The following is a 21,654-nucleotide window of genomic DNA, read 5'->3' as shown; positions in this document are numbered from 1 at the left end:
AGAATTCATTGACAATTGTTTTGTTAAGTTCCTCCAACATGGCCGCCGTGAAAACCATTAAAAGCGGTACATAACAAAGATTAGGTGTTAAATAAGCTTCAACATACCTGCACATTGGGCAACCCAGTACACGCTTCGAGAGAGTCTCGTTATTCTAATCATATTTTTATAATTTATTGTATATGTAATTCGTGGTGTTTTCAAGCACTTTTAACATGAGCCTGGGGCTTGGGAGATTGGGCGACCACTCCCTGTGTTATTGACGTTAAATAAATTATCCTATCCTATCCCGCCTATCAAGTGTCCCTGTTCTCTACCTCGACTTGCACACTCACAGCAATAACTATTCATGCATACCTGTTTTGATCACGGTCTGGATTTACATGGTCATATCTACAGGATTTGCCATAAGAACACAAACCTTTAAGATGGTACTTACAAACCTGAAATCATAAACAATAGGAAATGATGTTGATGGAAATAATAATAATGATTTATTATTCATTATTTATATAGCCCTATTTACTATTCCACAATTGTGGTGCCACTGCCTGGAACGATCGCGCGCCCAGGGTGACTAACATCCTTGAGGTTCTAATAAAATACCCGTATTCTTGGATCTAAGGTTTTATGAAGACTTCTACTTAATAACTATCAGATTCTTGATGTATAAAGGCACTAGGCCATATATTCAATACTATTAATTAATATGCGCATATTTAATTGATTCATCAAAACGAGGCTAAGCCCGCAGGGCTTTGAATACAAAATGGCGGCCAAGCAGTTTAAAGCTGGTTTGCCACAGGCAACTCAGTAGACCATTACCAAATCCCAAGAGTGTCATATGGCTCTCAGATCTATACCCTATTTTAACCAATCAAAAACTCTTGAAATACAATAGATTTGACGTTCTTTTGTGTATTAACCAATGGAAGACAAGCTGTGCTTCCTAATATTATGCAACGATCAAGCATGGTTACAACACAAAGTCTTATATGGTTTTTCTTTTCTTATCAGTGGATATTCTTGGGATTTATGGGGTAGTACAGGTAACCAGTCATTTCGCCCACGGACCATTTCGCCCACGCCAATTCGCCCACGCATAAAATCATCGATCATGCGTTTGCCAATTCGCCCACGTGTAGAATCACTTTAAGAAATACGTTACCATGACTAAAAAAAAGTACCTACCAACCCTACTTGACGCTTAAGCTCAAGACTTCAAAACGCGAACTTTTTATACGAATACCGGTCGTTTCGCTACCACGCACTTTCGCTACCGTCGGTTCGCTACCACCCGGAGTCCTTTCGCTACCATTGGAAATTACCAAAACAAAACTTCGATAAGACTTGTTAAAAAGAAACATAGTCCCTTGAAAGACATTTGTAAATGATTTTGAAGCATATTGAAAGTGGAGATCTAAACGCGACCAAGGACAGCGTTCACTTAGCTGCCATATGAGTCCGTTTCTACCAACTTATGACTCGGATGACTTTATTTCCCTATTTCCCTATACTCTAACCTATGAAATGTGTGTTTTGGGTAGCTTTATCATTCTTTATTATTTTTTACTTGCCAAAGTTCGAGAAAAATACAAAATACCTTATGCGCGAAACATCGATCGACAAGCGACGCCATATTGTTTTCGTGTAATCAACAAGCTTTTCCTTAGTCGTTTACTAACAGTTTGTTTTCTTGAAATCCATTAGACTTTATTATTTGCACTAAAAAACTAAGACGAAATGATCTAGCGACTTTATCTGGAATAAATTTGAGGCCATTTAATATCTGATGAAACGCCAAAAAGTTAACGATTGAGTGGAACAATCGAGCTCAGTTTACGGTGTTTCATACGAGTCTTTTCGCTACCAATAAGTTTTTAGTCTCCGTAGAGTAGTTTGTTGAAAACATTACAATATCCTTCTTCTTCATCGAAAAATCGAATGTTTAGGACATATTTAATATTATTTAATACCTTCCGCGAAACATCGATCGACAAACGACGCCATATTGTTTTCGTGAGCTTGTCTAAAATCATATTTTTTGTAGATGTCAGATTCAGCAACACACGACATCTCCCATTTTAAAGCACCATATCTTTTCCTTTAACTTTATTAGTGAAAAGAATAAAGTCTAATGGATTCTAGGTAAAGAAAGCGTCAGTAAACGACTAGGAAGCTTGTTGATTACACGAAAACAATATGGCATCGCTTGTCGATCGATGTTTAATAGGCGTAAAGGTATTTTGGCTTTTCTAGCTCGAACCTTGGCAAGTCAGAAGCAAACTCGCCCACGCTTTGTTTCTGACTTCTTAACAACACGTTCAAGCTTATTGACTGATTAATTCATTGAACATAAAGACTAGTAAATTGTAAATAAATGAAACAACCGAGTTTAAGTCCGTCAAGCAGGATCTGATTAACCTGTCTTTCTTTTTTATCGAAATCTCCTACAGCTGTTTTTACAGCGTCCTCTGTTACGACTCAGTGAATTCGAGACGCTGAAATAATTTGCCCGAGAAGCGAAGGCTGAATTTCCTGTTTTTTGTATCATGGCTACTCAAATAAGAAGACAGTTTGGTTAACAAGTTTGACATAAAGTTTAAAAACCGATTCAAGATGCTGTAAAATTTAAGAAACCGACTAGGCGGCATATGATACTACAAAGCTATGGCGTCAGGCGTCCTTCGACGGATAATACGGATATATAAAACTTTGTGTTCTAAGAAGTATTTATGTCAAGTAAGCTTAATAGTGATAAAAAAGTCTAGAAGTAATTCAACTGAGGTTTAAAAAGGCTAAAGTGACATTTACATTGGTTTATAAGTTGTTTCGTTCGTTAGCGAGTTAGCGTAGGCGAGTCCGTTATGGCGTATAAAAGTTCGCGTTTTGAAGTCTTGAGCTTAAGCGTCAAGTAAAGTTGGTAAATCACCAACTACTTTTTTTAGTCATGGTAACATATTATTATTTCTTAAAGCGATTCTAAACGTGGGCGAATCGGCGTGGCCGAATTGGCAAACGCATGATCGATGATTTTATGCGTGGGCGAATTGGCGTGGGCGAAATGGTCCGTGGGCGAAATGACTGTAAACCGTAGTACAGGCACTCTCAGGAGGAAAGGGTTAATATGTAGATCTTGGAGTCAAGTTGCTTGGTAAAAATCAGAAGACTTGTCGTTTCACTCCTTGATCAACTTCATACAACGCATTTGTGACGCCATAATTTTATGGCGTTCCATCCCCGCCAAAATTGATGGTTTGTATTTGAAGTTCATCACATGAATTTTGCATTCGAGTAAATTTTTTAATGTTACCATCTTGTATTTCATATGCTTCATCAAGGGTTCAACATACGTGTTTTATATTTGTCGTTCATGTTTTATATTCTTGATTGTCGCTGATTCATTCTAGTCCCAGTGTAATCATAGTACTTATTTATACGGAACAAATTAAAGACATGAACATTTCCACATGCGGTTTAGATACGGTTTAGATACTCTAAACGAAGAAATAAGCTACTACAGTCATCCTCCTGTTGGCGGTTTGTATCAAGCTGCCGAATTGCCTCTTCAACAACAGAAGGCAAACTCTGCCGCCATTTTCTCTTCTTTTCATACCTACGACTGCGTTGTTTTAGGTCAGCGGTTTCTAAGGTCAACCGAGTTCACCGGAGCGTGAAGTTGAGTTGAAAATAAAATTCGTAGAGTTTGTAATGTTAAACTCAAAGAACAAATACGTGGCGTGGAGTTTAGAATGAATCAGCGACAATCAAGAATATAAAACATGAACGACAAATATAAAACGCGTATGTTGAACCCTTGATGAAGCATATGAAATACAAGATGGTAACAAAAAAATTTACTCGAATGCAAAATTCATGTGATGAACTTCAAATACAAACCATTAATTTTGGCGGGGATGGAACGCCATATAATTTTGATCCCTATTATTGTAAAACTACTTTGCAACACATTATCTAATGTTATTCGTTTGTAAAATATTATGCTATGACTTGCACATAGACATGCACAGAAATGACCATACATTCTTCATTTGCAATAGACGTCATAGCCGCCATGTTGAAAGAATTTGACAAAAGATTTTTCAATTAATTCTTTTGTTATATCTTCCAACATGGCAGACATCCCTTTTGTTATTGTGCTTCCTTGGGATTGGTTGCAAACGAAGAATATGTAACAAACCGACTAATACTCTATTTTACAGTTCCGTTCGAGTGACCACGAATAATAGTTGCAAGTCGAGGCTGCAGTTTCCGCGCATAGCAAAACTATATTTTTTATCATGCGTGGAAACTCCAGCCTCGGCTTGGAACGGAACTGTGAAATGGAGTATTGGCATACATATGCAATGAACCGACTATACATATGTAACGAAGCAACCAACCAACCATATGCAATGAACCAATCATATGTAACGAATGGACCATACATATGTAAGGAACCGACCATACATACGTACAAACTGACCATACATATGTACAAACTGACCATACATATGTAATGAACTGACCGGACAAATGTACAAACTGAGCATACATATGTAATGAACTGACCAGACAACTCATGTAATGAACCAACCATACATATAAGTAACGAACCAACCTAAATACCATATGTAATAAACTGACATGTAACGATGCAATTACCATTGAAGGTCTGTCCCTGGCATCATGAGAAAACTTGCAGTTTGAACCAGCTGTACAAATTCCATTCATAAAATATCTAAAATGCAATCACCAAGTAATTAGTCATTCATAAGTCTAAACCCTAGCCCAGGAAGTCTTTGCATGAAACATAATAATGATAATAATAATCATGATTTATATAGCGTCCGTTCTATATGGATATAATCAAAGCCGCTTTGCATTGAGTGAATGACAGATTGAACAACAGATTGCTTTTATAAAATTTACAAGCATGTAGGCACTGAGGGTGGTCACTGCCAGGGTTTCTTTACATCCTCAGCAGTCCTCTTACGTCCCTCAGATGTTGGTTAGTAATAATGACTGTGTAGAGCGACTGGACCGTCATTTAAAGTGGTCATCCGAGCCACTTGAAAGTCTATCCATTTGCAGATGTAATTACAAAGCTGGCACTTTCTCCTTATATGTTAAGACCCTGAGTGTTGAAGGGGATGGATAGCCACCCCCTTTTTGCTCAGATTTCTCAGTATTGTCCTTAGTAGGTCACCCCCATTTTCCTGGCATTCCTGGTAAAACCTTCATAATAGTCACCCCTTTCCTAAAATTTCTGGATCTGCCACTGATAGCGATTAACTTATGTTCGCATAGCGAAATAATTGCAATAATATCAAACTGAGCCACTGTACGGCATCTGTCAATGGTTAGAGTATGGTATTATGGTTGGATGAGATAGTAGGGACTGCAGTTTTGAATGGTTCCACTTGGAGTGTGTTGGCCTTTAATGTGCCACATAAGATCAAATTATAATGTCTCCAATCTTTAGTTAAAGTACTTTACAAAAGGAAAAAACTGGCATTTTCTAATGATTTTCTTGTCTGCAGTTTTGATTTGAGGGATATTCAAGTTTTAAGAATATACTAATGAGAAGGTGGATGACATCATATTTGCATAGATTACAGTATATCTCTAAGAGTACTTGATGAAAACTTTGCAGTACACCTGTATTGAAAATTCATAACATGAAAAAACACAATCAATTTTAACCTTTCAGCAATTGCTTTTTAATTTTTTTGAGTTGAGCACAAAATTGTTTGACTATGACCATAACATATTTTAACATGGCCTCATTCTAATCTATCCCTCGTAAAGCTTGAAATATCAAAAACTTGAATTTTAGGTAGGGGTGGCCTGGAACCTAGGCTATTTTATGACAACTTACAGTTAATTAATCGGTTTTTTTTTTGAAGAACAGCTAGAGTACTATCAAAGTTTGGATGATTTTGATTGTAATTATGCTGAGATCAAACTTATTATAATCTAAGGTCGCTCAAGTATTGAGAAAACTTGACGTCATCTGGAAAAATGGCCAACATGCTTTTAACTCCAATATGTTATGATTAGAAAAATAGGATGTCTGAAAACAGAAGTGAAAATTCACTTCACATTCAGGCAAAAAACAGCAAGTCAGAAATTTGATCATAGTGACACTTTTAGGGCCACCAACGACAGATGATAGGTTCTGCCAATGGTGCAAGCTATAATTAACCAATAAAGATTGATTCCAGTTGATACCAGTGTGAACTTTATATATAACAATTGAGTATGGAGGAATTACAGAATATCTTAATTCGGCTCCACTCCATATGAATTTATCATTTTCACACCAGGTAGGAAGTAGGGGATCAACACCCAACTAGTGCATTGTTCCAGTGAAGTTTCAAGATCAGCTGATCTATATTTTAAACGATATTCATCCAAGTCCCCCTTAAAAGTATTTTTAGCTTTTTAACTTAACATAATAAATTATATAAACTTATACCTGCAGAGTATGTTTTTCATGCCAGAGTCACAACTGAAAAGACAAACAAAGACAAAGTTAATGTTCTTTCTTTCCCCTTTTCTTTTTCTTTTTCTTTTAAGAGGTTCACACAGTACAATGTAAATGTTGTAAATGTAAATGCCAATTTGAAACACAGGTAGCCCAAGCTCAAGCTTGGCAACACATAGAGGATTTTGAATAATTTGAATACTGTTAGACAAGATGCCCTATAGACATTTGCTGGGTTGACGCACAGAGGCCTAGTACAGCGGAAGAAGTTTGCAATGTTAGCCAAAAAGATATAAATGGAATGTTTCACAGAAAAGAATGATTTCATTTAACTTATCTAACGAGATCTTTTCCCTTAAGGTGACTGCCTACTTTTGAACATTCAATTTGAGCCCACGTGGATGAGTGCGTGCTCAAAAGCTGCATAATATTAATCTACAAGATTTTATTGAAGAACCATACACATTTTGAACTTCAAGTGAGCAAAATCCTCAAATTTTGCACAAAAAACCCTTCTAAAAATTGACATTATATCAAATTCTTTAAAAAAGTTAATTCTTCTAACACAGGAGAGGGCACCGTCTTTTTGTCAATATTCTATCTATGTAGTATAATTGTAGAATGATTCACTTGCTTGCATTTATGCAATTAAAGAGTCTATAAAGAGCTATTATCTATTATTTTTTCCTGATTATTTCCAGTGGCCAAATTTTTACTTCAAAACCTCACACGTAGGCATCTATAAAATGCTGATCATCTGAAAAACAAGCTAGGGATACGGTACCCATTTTTCTTTTCATATTTGGAGTCAGCATTAAATTTCACTCTAGAAAATTGTAGCTTAAAAAAAAACATTTAATTTTTTTTCAAAAGAAGCGAGTCACCTTAAGGCATTCTAATCTTTGCAGCAACTTAAAAAAAAAGAAAATGCATGTAGACTCATTTCAGTCATGTGATTTGCAGCCCCACCTCCATTTAGCCACTTTGATAATTTAGTAACATTGATTGGCAACTGTGGCATGAAAATTGATCAGACTTTACACAGGATCACTGTATCATATGCCTGCAAAGGATTCTATATCTATTTTGAAGTCTCCTGCAATAATACTTGCAATAAAAAAACGTTTGAAGTGGAAGGGATTGCAAGCAAATTTGGGTCAGACGTGTAGATTCTTCCTCGTCATTATTGTTATCAGGTGAGCTAGAGCTTATTGAAACTGACCCAAATTCCCTCAAACCTCATTACATACATCATCAAAGAACACACAAAAACACCATGTAATATGGCAATCTTTTCAAGTATATCTCTTCGAAATTATCTTATTCAAGAACCTCCATACATTTCCTTATATATATGTATTCCACAAACAGAGCTTGGGCTGCCTATGCTTTGAGTGACATTTACATGTATATTTTTTGGGGTATAAATTTTTATCTAAATGATCGACTCTTTAGGGATATTCGGATATAACTAAGCCAAGTTTTAGCACAGTCATCCAGCTCATGTCGCTATAAAAACAGGAATGCACTGTTATCAAACTTCAGAAAAGTGGGAATTGCCCTATTTCACTATGAGATCACATCAAAACAATCTATTGCATAAACACAAAGGATCATGGTCATCAGAGGGGTCAAATCAACACAAATTCACCGAAAATAGTTATAAAACCTGTATTAATCCACAAAGAGAAGTAGAATAGCCAGCAAACTCTCAGAATATTTTTTAGTACATATTAACACATATCATATCTGAAAACCAGGCCATTTTAGATTTAACAGTTTTGCCAGGAGCAAGTTTTGTTGAATTTTCTATTGGATTTGGCGATTCTATACCCCACATAAACAAGCAGTGACGTCATGGTGAAATAGGGCAATTACTTTTTCCATCATAAGATCATAAGTGATCCTATCTATAAGACGGCTAACATATCCTCGAATGCCAAGCTGAAGAAAATCAAGGAAAGTGGCCAGTCATCTAGAAAGTTGAACATTATTCGAGTATGCAGCTATAATATGCTGAACATTTTGTGATTTATATGGTAAGTCTTAAGCTTCTGATCGACCGGTTAATTTGAGCTATTATTTTTTTTAAATTTGTTTGAATATAGTGTGTTACAGTCGAAGCTCCGCAAAACGAAAGAAAGTGTGGAAGGGAGTCTGGTGTTGGTACTAAATGACGTACACGACGATATGCTGTAACCTACAATAGTTTTATACTTGCCTTGTACGACGCATGTCAGCACTTGCTACAATCTCTTTATCACTATTTGATACCAGAAAGCTCTTTTCTTTCGTTCGCAGTATATCAACCTCGTTCCTTTTACCTCCTCTTCTCGCTTAATATTCTCTGTTTTCTACAGAATGGCGGATGATCAGCGGACTGGCTCCCCTAAGTCCTCCGCACATACAACATATATTCTCGGTTGGGACCCCTGTGTTAAATCTTAGTGTTGTCCTCACCACAGGAAGCCCAAGGAGCAAAAAGAGAGAAAAAAGAGCCACGGTGGTAGCCTGCGTTCTTTTCATATACTTTTTTTTTGTTCTGCAAAATACTGCTCTGCTCATCTATGCCGGGCTGTGCTTCATCATGCTAGACTATGTTTTTGAAAAATACATGCTTGCCCATGCTTGACTATAATTGCCATGCTTGGCTATGAGTTTTACCTATACCACGAACAAATCTGAAACTCTCCCTTGATTGCAGCCCGTAGTCATCGTGTCCAGCATGAAGAGAAAAAATGTAAAGGAAATATTGAATGTCATGATCAAGATATGAGTTTGAAAAATGGACATCTACATACATCATGAAAAAATATTGCCAGAATTCAGGTAAAAAAAATTCAAATTTTCATAGTTAATTAAAAGACCCATCAGACAATAAGAAAAAGGTCTTCCATAGTTAATCTATAATCTTTGAGGCTTTCGCATTCAGACATAATTAATCGGAAGATCACTAGTTATAGCCAAAACGTCATGTTTTTTTTTAAATTTCTACGCTTTTTAACCGTAATCTTACATTTAATTGATCTATATTCTGTGATAGTAATCAATAATCATGCATGTAGGATTTTAAGGTCATGGAAGATCCCCTTAGCTTGAACCCTTTGACTCCTGCGACGTCCGAAACCGCCCGTAAAACGAAAATGCACGTTACTTGAAAAATCCACATTTAATCTATAACAATTATTTTGAGCAAAGAGCCATGAATGCCAGTCTAGATTCTTTACTACTAAACAGAAAAACTTCTCGAATCAAAAAATGTGGAGAAATGTCACAAATTCTCATAAAAAATAAAAATGTTTTTGAAAAAACAAAAATCACTATTTTTGACGTCGTGTAGATTGGTCAGCGGTATTTTCAAAGTCAAAAATTACTTTTTATCATCGAATTATTTTTACTTCATTTTTTAGTTTATACTCAAAAATAATGCTTTGAAAGCTAAATTTGGACCTCGTCGTCCATCTATTTACGAGCTTACATGATAACATCGCCCCAAAAATTCTCAAATGTACGGAATACATGAATGTACGAATTTTTGGCACTAAGGCCCCTTCCACACGTATCCGGAAATTTTTGTATCCGCAAAAATTTTTTTGCGGATACGAAAATGTTTTGCGTCCACACGCAGCGTATTCGAATCGTTTTCACCGTCCACACGTGCCCGTTTTCGTAGAATTTGCGGGTACGGCCACAAAAATTTCCGGACACGTGTGGACGCAACTGCGGCCTGCCACGCAGACGTTTTTAATGTCAGCTGCTTCCTTACGAGCCGACACTAAAAACGTCTGCGCGGCAGGCTAGGACGCAACCCGTATCCGAAAAAAAAATTTGCGGATGCAAAAATTTCCGGATACGTGTGGACGGGGCCTAAAATCCTTGCATAATCTCAGTCCTTGCATAAGCTCAGTGCTGATTTAAGCTGTCCTAGGGCTTCATGATGCCCTCTAGCACTCCACGGATGGACAAAATGGCTCTAAAAATCTTCATTTTTCGAAATACCTCAGTCCAAATAAAGCTACCGTTGCTTCGTACAGTAAACGTTTCTTCGCTGGAATATCAAGCCACTTGTGAACTTTGTACCTCATTTGCATAAAACACTGATAATGACAATCAAAGCTCCAAATATGTTTTTTTTTTGCTAGGACTTGGAGAAAGATTAGGTCCAGAAAAACACTAAAAAGCTCCAAAAATGCCCAGGAGTCAAAGGGTTAAACGAGATATTCTAAGAAGTCACGTGACCCCCCTTTTTGCACTCTAACCCAAAGTTAAAATTATTTTATATTCAAATGGAATATAATGGAGATCGTAACCGACTATTCCGCATATCAAACTCCACGCCATGCATTTGTCTTTCGAGTTTCAAATTATAAGCTCGGCAACTTTTATCACAACAGTTGCGGACTTAACTTAATTACTACGACGTGATAATAGTTATTCAGTGTAGATATATTACTAAGGGATGGACCTTTAGATAAGTGAGAGGGGGGAGTTGCAGGTATTTATGTTGCATGATCTTTTTTTCGGTTTGTAAATTAATGTTTGTGTGTGTTGGCTCAATATTTCTTTGTTGAAGGAGAGATGTTTTTTCGTAGGCAAATTAACTGTTTGCTGTACTGTTGACTTTCACAATAAGGGCTCATATTTTGCGCGTTCTGGTGTATGTCGTTTGCGTTCTTTGTATAATTGTATAATAAGGTACATTATAGAAGCCTTTTCAAATCAATCTTAATCAATCTGACATCAAATGATCATGCAATGCAAATTAAGGCTTTTATTTTTTTATTCAACAACTTGATAGTAACAATAGACTATTGCAGGACATATTACTTAATAATCAAATTCTCTTCATTTGTTATTTTTTCAGTATTACTGATAACAAAATCCAATAATAATAAACTTTATTTAACGATGATAAAAAACCAATTTAGCAAAGCTAATCTTACATTGGGTCATCAAGAAATATAAAAATACAAAAATATGTGAAGCTAATATAAATATCTAAACTACAAAATTTAAATATACACTAAACTATTGAGAAAAGATACTATTTATAATTATGATTTATTTAACATATATTTGTAGAGTTCCGTTCTAAAACTCTTAAATTGCTCAATATTTCTTAAAGCAGTAGGTAAATTATTATAAGCCTTTGCCCCACTATAGGGCAGACAATTTCTACTGATGCATAACTTAACTTTAGGTAGCCATAAATCATTATTTGCAATGCTTCTAGTTATCCTATTACAAACTGAAGATTTCAGCTTAAACATATTACTAATATACTGGGGGGCCATGTTATGAAGGGCCTTGTATACTAAAGTACACAGTCTGAATGTTACTCTTTGATGAATAGTAAGAATTCCTGATATGTTAAACAGTGGACCAGCCGAAGTCAGTTTAGGCTTATCAAAAATTATTCTTAATGCCATATTCTGTAACTTAAGGATACGTTTAGCATGACTTGAATGACCCCAAATAGTGCAACAATAATCAATATGTGGCTGTAGAAAAGACTTATAATAAGTCAATCTACAGTCTAAAGGTAAGAACTTCTTAATCCTTCTTAACAGATAGATTCCTTTACTTAAGGTCTTGGCTACTTTGTCAATATGACACTTCCATAAGAGGTGTTTGTCAATTATTACTCCTAACAGTTTTTCAGTTTTAGTTGTTTTCAACTTAGCGCCATTGTAGTAAACTTCAAGGTCACTCTTTAATCTTGCTGCTTTCTGATAAGTTGATATCAACATTGCCCTTGTTTTGTCAAGATTAACAACCATGTTATTTTCATTGCACCATGTGTGAACATTAGACATATCATCAGTTAGAATGTCATTGAGTTCCTCAACTGTCTTTGCACTGGAATGAGATGTAGAGTCGTCTGCAAACATATCGATATTGGAACTAGTGTATAGGGGAAGGTCATTTATAAATACAATAAACAGCAGCGGCCCAAGTATGCTTCCCTGAGGTACCCCATAATGGACTGGTTTCGTAGATGACAGGATTCCTTGAATCTGAACACACTGCTGTCTGCCTTGTAAATATGACTTGAACCAGGATAGCACTAAATTATCACAACGATAGATTGCAAGTTTCTGAAGAAGTATATCTGTGTCCACCATGTCGAAAGCTTTGCGGAAATCCACAAACACTGTTCCAGTTAGAAGACCTTTTTCCATATTTGATGCCCAGCTGTCAATAAGCTTTAATAAAGCTGTTTCACAAGAGTGATTGCTTCGAAAACCTGATTGGGAAGTATGCAACAATTTATGTCCAATAAGAAAATCGTAGAAGCAGTTGTGAATATAACGCTCAAGGATCTTGCTTACTGCACACAACATAGCCATTGGCCTGTAGTTGTTAACATCACAATGATTGCCAGATTTAAATACTGGGGTGACCTTGGAGGTTTTCCAGACAGTAGGAAACTTGCCACTTGTTAAACTCTTATTAAAAATGCTTGTTAAGGATACCGTAATTTCATCCGCAGATAATTTGAGGATTTTAGAACTCAAACTATCAAGTCCTGTGGCTTTATTAATGTCCATGGTAGACAGAAACTTGTGTACAAATTCTGTGGTTATTGGAGGAATATTAAATTTCAGATCATCCTTAATCCTTGAGTTTACCATGACTTTCAGTTTATCAAAGTTGGTTGCAGGCTGTTGATTTAAGATATATTGATCAACAACTGAGGAGAAGAAGTTATTAAAATGTTCACCAATGTCTTTAGGATCAGTAATGGTGTTTTTGTTTAGATCAATATGGTGTGGTGTAGTTTTTACATCATCGGGAGCAAGTTCTCGCAAGCATCTCCAAAGTTTTCTCGAGTCACCCTTTCTATTGTTCAGACATGATTTGTAATACTCTGATTTAGCTTTCCTTATCAATGCAGTACAACGATTCCTAGTAGCTTTGTAGTTCACAGTGTCATTTATTTTCTTGAAATGATCTCTGTTTGACATACATCGAAGAATCTCACCCGTTAACCATTTAGGCTGTTGTTTTCTTTTGACGCGCCTTTCTTTCCAGGGTAAGTGTTTGTCAATTACTTCAAGAAACAACTTGTACCATATGTCAAGACAATCATCCACATCATCAAGAGTATCAATGACAGTCCAAGGGACATGAGATAGATCATCTAAGAAGCTCACCTCACTAAAATGTTTGTAGCATCGATATTTTATTTTGGTATGCTATTACGCTCATTCAATCAATGAAATAAAACCACACTGAAATTTTCCAGATTAGATAACTGGAAATAGCTTTAAACAAGTAAGACTGAAAAGTCTACATTATAGCTTGTCAGTAATCCGGAAGGTTTCCCTATTGAAGAAAAAAAGATGTGTACTAATAACGCAGTGCTTTCGTATAGTTTCGTTTTTTTTCCAACTCTATTAATCATAACTGAAAAGCATTGTTTAATTCTCTAAAGTTCTCAATCTGTTTTCGTCATTTTCTAGCTGTTTCAAGTATCCCTCAATCTTTTCTAAAGCCTGTGCTGTTTTTACTGCTGCTTTATAATTCCTTGTTTTAGCATCTCTTATTTTCCTGTCCGCTTCTATTTCGTCTTCTATTTCCATTTCGGTGTCATCACTTAACTCCTTCTCTGTAGACTTCAGCTCGTCTAGTACGCTACCCGCAACCTTGGACATACTGTTTTCTATTTCTGCTTTACTATTATAACTAGTGTTTGCTTTATCCAGAGCAAGTAATCTAGCACCATCCATTTTCGTGATGACGCTATTTATTGCCAGTATTTTTTGGTAGGTGTTGTTTTTCTGGGCAGATAGATCAGGCAGTTTGTCTTTCAGCTTTTTTGCAAAGTTCCTTGTTTCGTTTGCACCGATTTTTTCTTCGATATTATTCAGGGCTGCTGCAGCTTCTACAAATATAAGCAAAAGCAAAAAATGACCACATTGATTCAAAATAATACGTATGATGCACGTTATGGAGCTTTGAAAAGATGACGGATGACAGAACACCTTCGTCCTGATTGACTGAAGACCAATTCACTTAGGGCGCAATTTCTTTGGTGCACAGGCTTCATATCTTGTCAATATCTAGACTGCGAGCAGTCCCTGTATTTTCCTTGGTCACTGTATGGTGCTCGCTTTGGTTGATTTGGCATTGCGAGTAGGTAATAGCTCCTTTCATCCCTCATTCCCCACACCCCTCCCCTGGAGACATAAGCTACCAAACCTCGCTCGGCAAAATTGACCACAGCCGGCAAACATCAAACAGTGACTATTGGAAATACCGAGACTGTTCGCAGTGTAGCCAATATTTTAAACAAAGTTCCAGTCCAGACGTCGAACTTTTGTCGCTTCGACTTTGGAATTCAATTAACAAATTGACATCGGATTTTTATTGTCAAAGTAGTGTGGACCAACAAGGCGTAGCCGAGTGGAACCACACTACTTTGACAATGTGATGACGAAATTTATTGTCAATAAGAGGACAGACACATAAAAAACTGATGTCTATTTGTTTTTTTACAATAACAAAAACGATATCATAAAAACTTCTCATTTTTAGTGATCAAAACAACTAACGGAAAGAGCGCGCGCTCGTTGACGTCAGCTTTATCTGTCTGTCCTCTTATTGATGATGAAAATTAACCAATCTGCGCGCGAGAAATTTGTAAGTTATTGTAAAAAGGTACATTTCGTACATGACAAGTGCGACGTTGAATTGAAAGAAGAAGAAAATCAACTAAGCCAATTGCACGCACCGACCAAAGATCTGCGTTATGATATTGATAATAATCTTTATTTTAAGTGGATATAAAATACGACGTTTAATGGCTGGTTTCCCATTTGGCCCACAAATGTACCGTTGATATAAGTTTCAGAATTCGAATTTCATCGCGTCAAATGCAATGATGTATGAATTATAGAAGCTCAATATTACAGAGGTTATGGATATAAACGTCCTAGTGCTTTAGCTATGTTGAATCAGTTGAATGGATTTCAGTCGACCTCTGATCAAAGGCAATTAAATTCGACGCGGTAAAAGTTCGACTTCTGCACTAGACCTAAGAGTTGTTTGAACTAAGAACCCATTAAGTCATTAAGGTGGAAAACTAGTGAAAGCTAGTGTAAACTGCGTCGGTGTTTTCAGTAAAACAGTTGATAGATAGATAATTTGTAACACCGTATGGTACGTAAAAATGAAACTGACGTTTCGGACGTTAGTCCTTCATCGGAGTAAACGAGAGATGAATGTGGAAATGTGTATGTATAGTGAGCGTGGATGATAAATAACCAATGAGAGATAAGTATAAGGGAAAACAAAAGGAAACAAGAGGATCGAAAGTAACAATAGACTAATTAAACGAGAAGCGTTCCTTCATGCGTTAAGTCATTACTTTTAGAGACCATTGTACTTAATAGTTAGTTTCACAGTTCCATGCGCCATATTGCAAGGTAGCCGTGCCTTTGCATCGAAGCGAGACGAACGATGAGCTTGTATTGATAGACAATTATTCACATGTCTCTATCATTGAAAGCTCACCGTTATGACCGTTTGTCTCGTTTACCTTTCAAGATGGCTCAGGGAACTGTGAATTAAATGGGCTCTTTAATAGTCCTAGTGCAGGAGGCTTAAAGGTTCAATCTGGCTCAGTCTAGTATATACTAATCATGTGAGCACTTGACAAATGTCTTTCTGTTCAGTATGTGGATATTAATTTGCCAATTGAAATTCATTTTAATTTTGAAGTTGTTTAGCCGGCCAATCTATATTTTGCATGTCATGATCCGTTGAAAAAAAATCTTTTACGTTATAATACACCCAAGCACATATAACTTAATTAAGCTTAATGCAATATCTGTCTAAGAAATGCCATACTTACTTTGTACCAGATCAAGTTTAGTTTTGGCTTGTTTAGCAGAAGAAGTGGCTAATTTCATCACGCTGAGTACCGAGTTATTAATCTTGTTGTCAATACTGGCTGTCAGTGTCTTTGCCATCGACATTGATTTCTGCAAAGTTTCGAATTTAGTGCTCAGTTCTTGCTCCATTTGTTCCAGTTCTTGGCTAACTCTATTATGTGCATTTAGGATTCTGTTATGCATTTCTTCGACTTTTGATTTCAATCCTTTGTTGATAATTATTTGTCTTTGAACGAGCGGTTTTTCGTTGTTTAATCTGACATCATTATTTATTTGCTTGATCTGTATTTTCTCGGCTTCTCTGTTGTTGCTTGGTTCTGTGTTTTTTTGTTTGGGAGGTTTTGCTCCCTCGCCTGTTAAAATGTACATCAAACGGTTATCATGTAACATGACATTATCATCTTCATCATCTATTATTTGCTGCAGCTTCATACTGCCATCGTTGTTGCTGTCGCTTTTTTTGCTGTTGTTGATTTTGCTACTGTTGTTGTTGTTGTTGTCGACGTATTTACTACTATTGCTGTTACTGTCGCTGTTGTTGCTGTTGCTTTTGTTGTTATTGTCACTCATTTCAGTGTCTGAATCAACATAGTCAGCCATTTCTTTTTTCTTTTCTTTGTTCAGGGATTCACTTTCTTTTTTTCCAACATTTGCATTTATTCTTTTGCTTACCTCTTGTTCTTTGTCTTTTATTTCTGTAAATATTGGTAGATTTGTGTCATCGGAAACAACATCTATATCTACACCAACATCGTCAGTACTTTTCTTTCCCTGATTGCTCTCCGTTGAATCAGTATTTATAGCATTCCTTTCTTTTTCTCTGTATTTTTCAATTTGTAGTTCTGCATTGTGCTCCTCTGGAATGTCAACCTCAATCTTGCTTTTACTCTTTTTCCTAAACTGCTTTTGTTTGCTCTCCATCAAATCTTCGTTTTCCATGTCATCTTCAAGTCTTTCGCTGTTGTGCTTTTCGTTTTTATTTTGCGTCTGTTTTCGGTCTATTTGATCTGCTGATAGTTTCACAGGTTCCCGTAAGCTCATTGCACTTTGATCATCTTTAGTTTTGTTTATTATGTTGTTGTCCATCAAAATGTTGCTTGTATCATTGTCACTATTAGATGGTAAACTAATCTTACCCTTCGTCTCAAAATGTTTGCCCTCAGTTATTTTCCATTCTTTGCTATCATTGGTTTTCTTTGACTTGGTTAAGCCGTCGTTGTTCTTGTTTTGGTTTGTGATGTCATCTTGCTTCTCGTAAAATGCTACTTCTGTTATTTCGTCATCATTCCCTGAGTTTCCACCAGCGTTTATGGTTCTCTGTTTCTTAATAATTCGGTCATCTTTAGATTTGGACATCTTTCTCCTCTGTCCGGAATCATTGCCATCTACACCTTCATTACCGCTTTGTTCAAGAGTACTTGGTTTTAAGTGATTGTTACCATTTTGCTTATCTGTTTTCGAAAATTCCTCGAATAACAATTGAACCTCTTTTTCCTTTTCATCGTTTTTTCGATTCAGCTGTCCCAATCTACTTTCCTTGTTTACTTCAATTTTCTGTCTTTCAGGTCCTCCAAATTGTTCCTTTAGCTTTTTCTCTTCTTCTTCTATTGCTTTCTTCTGGAACTCCAATAGTTTTAGTTCATAATCGTCATCACTTTGATCCCTCTTCTCCTGCCTCGCGTTTTCAATATATGCATGCTTCTGTTGTACAGGCCTTCTTGTTTCCTGAGTTGACTTTTTTGGAATCTCATTTCGTGGATTTCTGACATCGTCTTGTTCCAACTTTCTGTTTGTCTCAATCGTTGTAGCACTTGCTAATCCAGCATGCTGGAAGAAGTTACTAAGCATATCCACTGCTGGCATTTCATCGATCGAACTAGATGATAGACCAGTCGAAGATGACTTTGGTAAAGGATTAAGTGACAGTATTTTTGACTTTAATGTAATTTCCAACGAAGAAAAACGATTTGTGTCACCATTGTCATTATTTAAAGGGATGCGTTTGGGTCGCTTAAGTGAAGATGGACTATAAGAATCAGTAAATACTTCTTGCTTTTTAGAATTTTTCGATTGTTTTGATAATAAAGGATTTCTTTTTGATTTTTCTGGAGACCTCAAAGAAGAAGATGCAGGATTAGTTGTATGGGCTTCTGAAAATGAAGATTTCATCTCTGATTCTTTCGGTGCGGACGTCAGCCGTTGTTCCACTGATGACGTTTTTAATGATTCTGGATTCCTTATTAGCCCATCGGTTTGCGTATTATGATCAGTCTTAGATTCAGATATTCGTTTCAGGGCTCTAAGACGACGGCGTTTCTTACGCTTCATTCTCATTCTCATTCGATGCTGCATTTCTTCATTTGGAGGTGAAGCTCCTGGCACTTCTTGGCTCAACAAGCCAAATTTAACTCCCGGCAAAATTACCGTGTGATGCTTTTTTCGGTTTAACTGAGAGTGGACCGTTGTTTCTTGGTGTCTGTTCTTATCAGTTTTTGGCGTTGATTGGCTTTCAATCGCAGTGTTATGCGTATCACTGCTGAATCTACTGTTTCCTCCAACTTTTGAATTCATTTTAGTTTCAGCTGCATCATCGTCACCTGGTTCGTCTAGGACATCTGAAAGACGTTTCTCTCTGATCAACGAGGGTAGTTCCTTTTCTAATGAGTTGAAACCTAATAGTAAGAATAAACATTAATTTACAAGATACGCTCCCATAGCAATTGAAGTAAGCTTATATCATATATATCATACTAAAGGCCTTAAATAATGATTGTCATCTATAGTCAATATCAATGGGCATGAGCTGTAAACCAAGATTTTGTAGCGATATTATAATCTTATAGAGTATTTTCACATGACGACACAGCCACCACATTGGTGTACCTTTGGCAATATTTTTTTCATTAGTTTCTCTTGATAGATACACCAATATGGCTGCCATTTTAATTGTCCGTTAACTGTTATGATCATGACACAGACAACACTGACAACTGAAAACCAAGAACGCAAGCTAATCCGGCTGTACATGAAACTTCTTTTCTATGTAAATAATTTTCACTGCACAAGTCCATTAAATCTTTTTGACAAAATCTTGACATGCCATTTTCAGCTGGTGTTTATAATCTCAATCACCTCGCGTCGCAATTCATTCAGTGTTTCCAAGTGGAATTAAAATCTTGTCCCACAAACAACTACACAGCATCTGTTTTAAAAAGTACTACAAGGACTACGAGGCAATTTTCTCTTATTTTTACAGAAGAGTAAATAATTGAAACAGTTATAGCTAATTTTCTGCGATCAGATCTTTAAGTCGTGAGATATTTTAGCCAATTTGTTGAGCTTGTTGGACATAGCAACGTTAACGAAGGGGAGTCGCAATATGAATCAGCCAGGGTGGTGAGGTTTTGTATATAGAGTGTATACCATATATGCGTGAAAAAATTAACTAACAAAATTATACCAACATAGTGCAAAGTTTTGTAGGTCTACGGTCTTTTGAGGTCTACTGAACTTACTAGTGAGCAATTTTGTGCAAAATATTTTCCCTACTAATTTTGATCACTTATTATTGAATTTCTTCTTACTTATTCCAGCCTAAGACTGACAAAAAATAGTTTATCAGTAATACATTTTTTTTCTTTTCTGAAACATTTAAACGGCCGTCGTTAAACTAAAGGAAAATGTACGGAGTAAGTGACAAACATCATTTTTCATGATAATATATTTTGTTGCATGTTTAGATCTTTCTCATTATCTTGATACTTTGTCTGTATAAGGTCTTAAGACTTAGTTTAAATATATCGCTGAACCATTCTGCTGCAGGTACCAGCAGATATGTTATTGTGACTTGAGTGAGTGACATCGGCAGGTTGAATGTTTTTTTTGTTTTTGCCGTTTTTTAACTAAGCGACACTTACTTTTTTAGATAATAGCTTTCTCATAACAAAATTTTGATCCAACAACACAAAAGGCGCATGTCATGTGCACTGAATTAAATCATTAGACTTTTACTATAGTTAATAATACGAACTATGCTTTTAAATATGGTTAGTTTACTATAGTAACTTTATTTGTTTACATGTGAGGTTAGTCGTATTTTGTTGTCCTACAGGAAACACTTTTTACTTTAAAATTGATTGATCTATATTTTCAGCCTGAACATAAGCACACGCAGTATATTATATAACTCATATATATAATTTTGCAGTTACCGTTTAATTTTAAAAACAATCATATGAATAATGTTAAGCCAAATATTGATAATTTGAATGATTCTCATGCTAATAATCATGTGAGTTTGAATTGAACGATAGTCGTTTGAATAATGAATAATGCTTAATACAATAATAGTATTAGTTCGGAAAATCGTAATATGAAAAGTATTCGTATTGTGCATAACATGCATACGATAAAGTAAAACTTACCTTCTACGACGTGAAGAAACACACTGGCTAAAAGAAGAGTCGAAACGGGTTTGGCCATGAACACCTCGAACAGATTCTTCAAATTGAAGCTTGCACAAAAAGAATTACCGTCTTCTCTGAGTAAGAACAAACACTCTCTCCCTGCCAGTAAGAATACGTATGTTTACTCGGTAGATAGCAGGTTTTTGTCTATTTCATGTGAGCAGCGTTAACTTATAATTGAATCAGGGTGGAGTGAAATAGGTTGGGCTAACATGGTGGTATTTGATCACCGCAGTTACTAAGGGCGGGGGCACGCTGTACATTTAACACGTCGTATGTCTTCATCACTTGCACATTAGCTGAAAAGGGATGAAACATGTTGGCAATTTTGACAGTTTGGAAATGTGTTTAAAACTATGTTTGGATGATGTGTCCAAAAGTGCCCTGGTATTGATGAGAATCTTGCTTTGTCACTGACTGACTTCTATAGATTCTGAAAAACGTTATTCTGGTGGTACTTTACGCTGAGATTCCCCGGGTAATGACATGTTTAGGTAAATAGACAAAACGAGGAATCCTGTTTATAGCTCCAGCTATACTAACCATGGCCACTTTTAATCTCATTTTAGAGATGTTTAGAAGCAAAATTTGTAAATAGAAGTAAAGTCAAGACTCAGTTGTCCTTCAAACGTTCGCGATGAATATATTTTGCAGATATTATTGCCCAAAACGTTATGCTTGTATAGTATATTAAGAATACTTAAATGAAATAGAATAAAATTTATTTCAAAAAAAGTAATTTGATAATCCACTGTCTTGCAATTGAAATTTAGCAGTTTATTTTTGCATAGGGAAGAAA

General features: G+C 36.1%; 2 protein-coding genes across 2 annotated transcripts in view; both read right to left on the bottom strand.

Annotated features, from left to right (window-relative positions):
* Positions 1-8,895, bottom strand: part of LOC116301106 (putative E3 ubiquitin-protein ligase makorin-1) — a 41,521-nt gene extending 32,626 nt beyond the window's left edge. The window contains exons 1-4 of the mRNA XM_089024741.1: positions 8,712-8,895; positions 6,482-6,514; positions 4,666-4,741; positions 358-443 (exon numbers count right to left, since the gene is read on the bottom strand). Of these exons, the coding sequence (XP_088880867.1) occupies positions 358-443; positions 4,666-4,741; positions 6,482-6,514; positions 8,712-8,725 (209 nt within the window). The 5' untranslated portion in view covers positions 8,726-8,895. The remainder of the gene's footprint in view (positions 1-357; positions 444-4,665; positions 4,742-6,481; positions 6,515-8,711) is intronic.
* A 4,789-nt stretch (positions 8,896-13,684) lies between these two features.
* Positions 13,685-21,062, bottom strand: LOC116301101 (uncharacterized). The gene is made up of 3 exons (XM_031710103.2): positions 20,814-21,062; positions 16,350-19,061; positions 13,685-14,378 (listed from the first exon to the last, which is right to left on the bottom strand). The coding sequence occupies exons 1-3, from the start codon at positions 20,869-20,871 to the stop codon at positions 13,915-13,917; spliced, it is 3,234 nt and encodes a 1,077-aa protein (XP_031565963.1). The 5' UTR covers positions 20,872-21,062; the 3' UTR covers positions 13,685-13,914.
* Between the last annotated feature and the right edge of the window lie 592 nt (positions 21,063-21,654).

This window comes from Actinia tenebrosa, unplaced genomic scaffold (assembly GCF_029948245.1).
Source record: "Actinia tenebrosa isolate PJP-AT-01 unplaced genomic scaffold, QUT_ActTen_1.0 PGA_scaffold9__36_contigs__length_13948895, whole genome shotgun sequence".
In the NCBI taxonomy this organism is placed as follows: Eukaryota; Metazoa; Cnidaria; class Anthozoa; order Actiniaria; family Actiniidae; genus Actinia; species Actinia tenebrosa.
The sequence above is the reverse complement of the archived record's forward strand: the minus strand, read 5'-3'. Positions and strand labels throughout refer to the sequence as shown.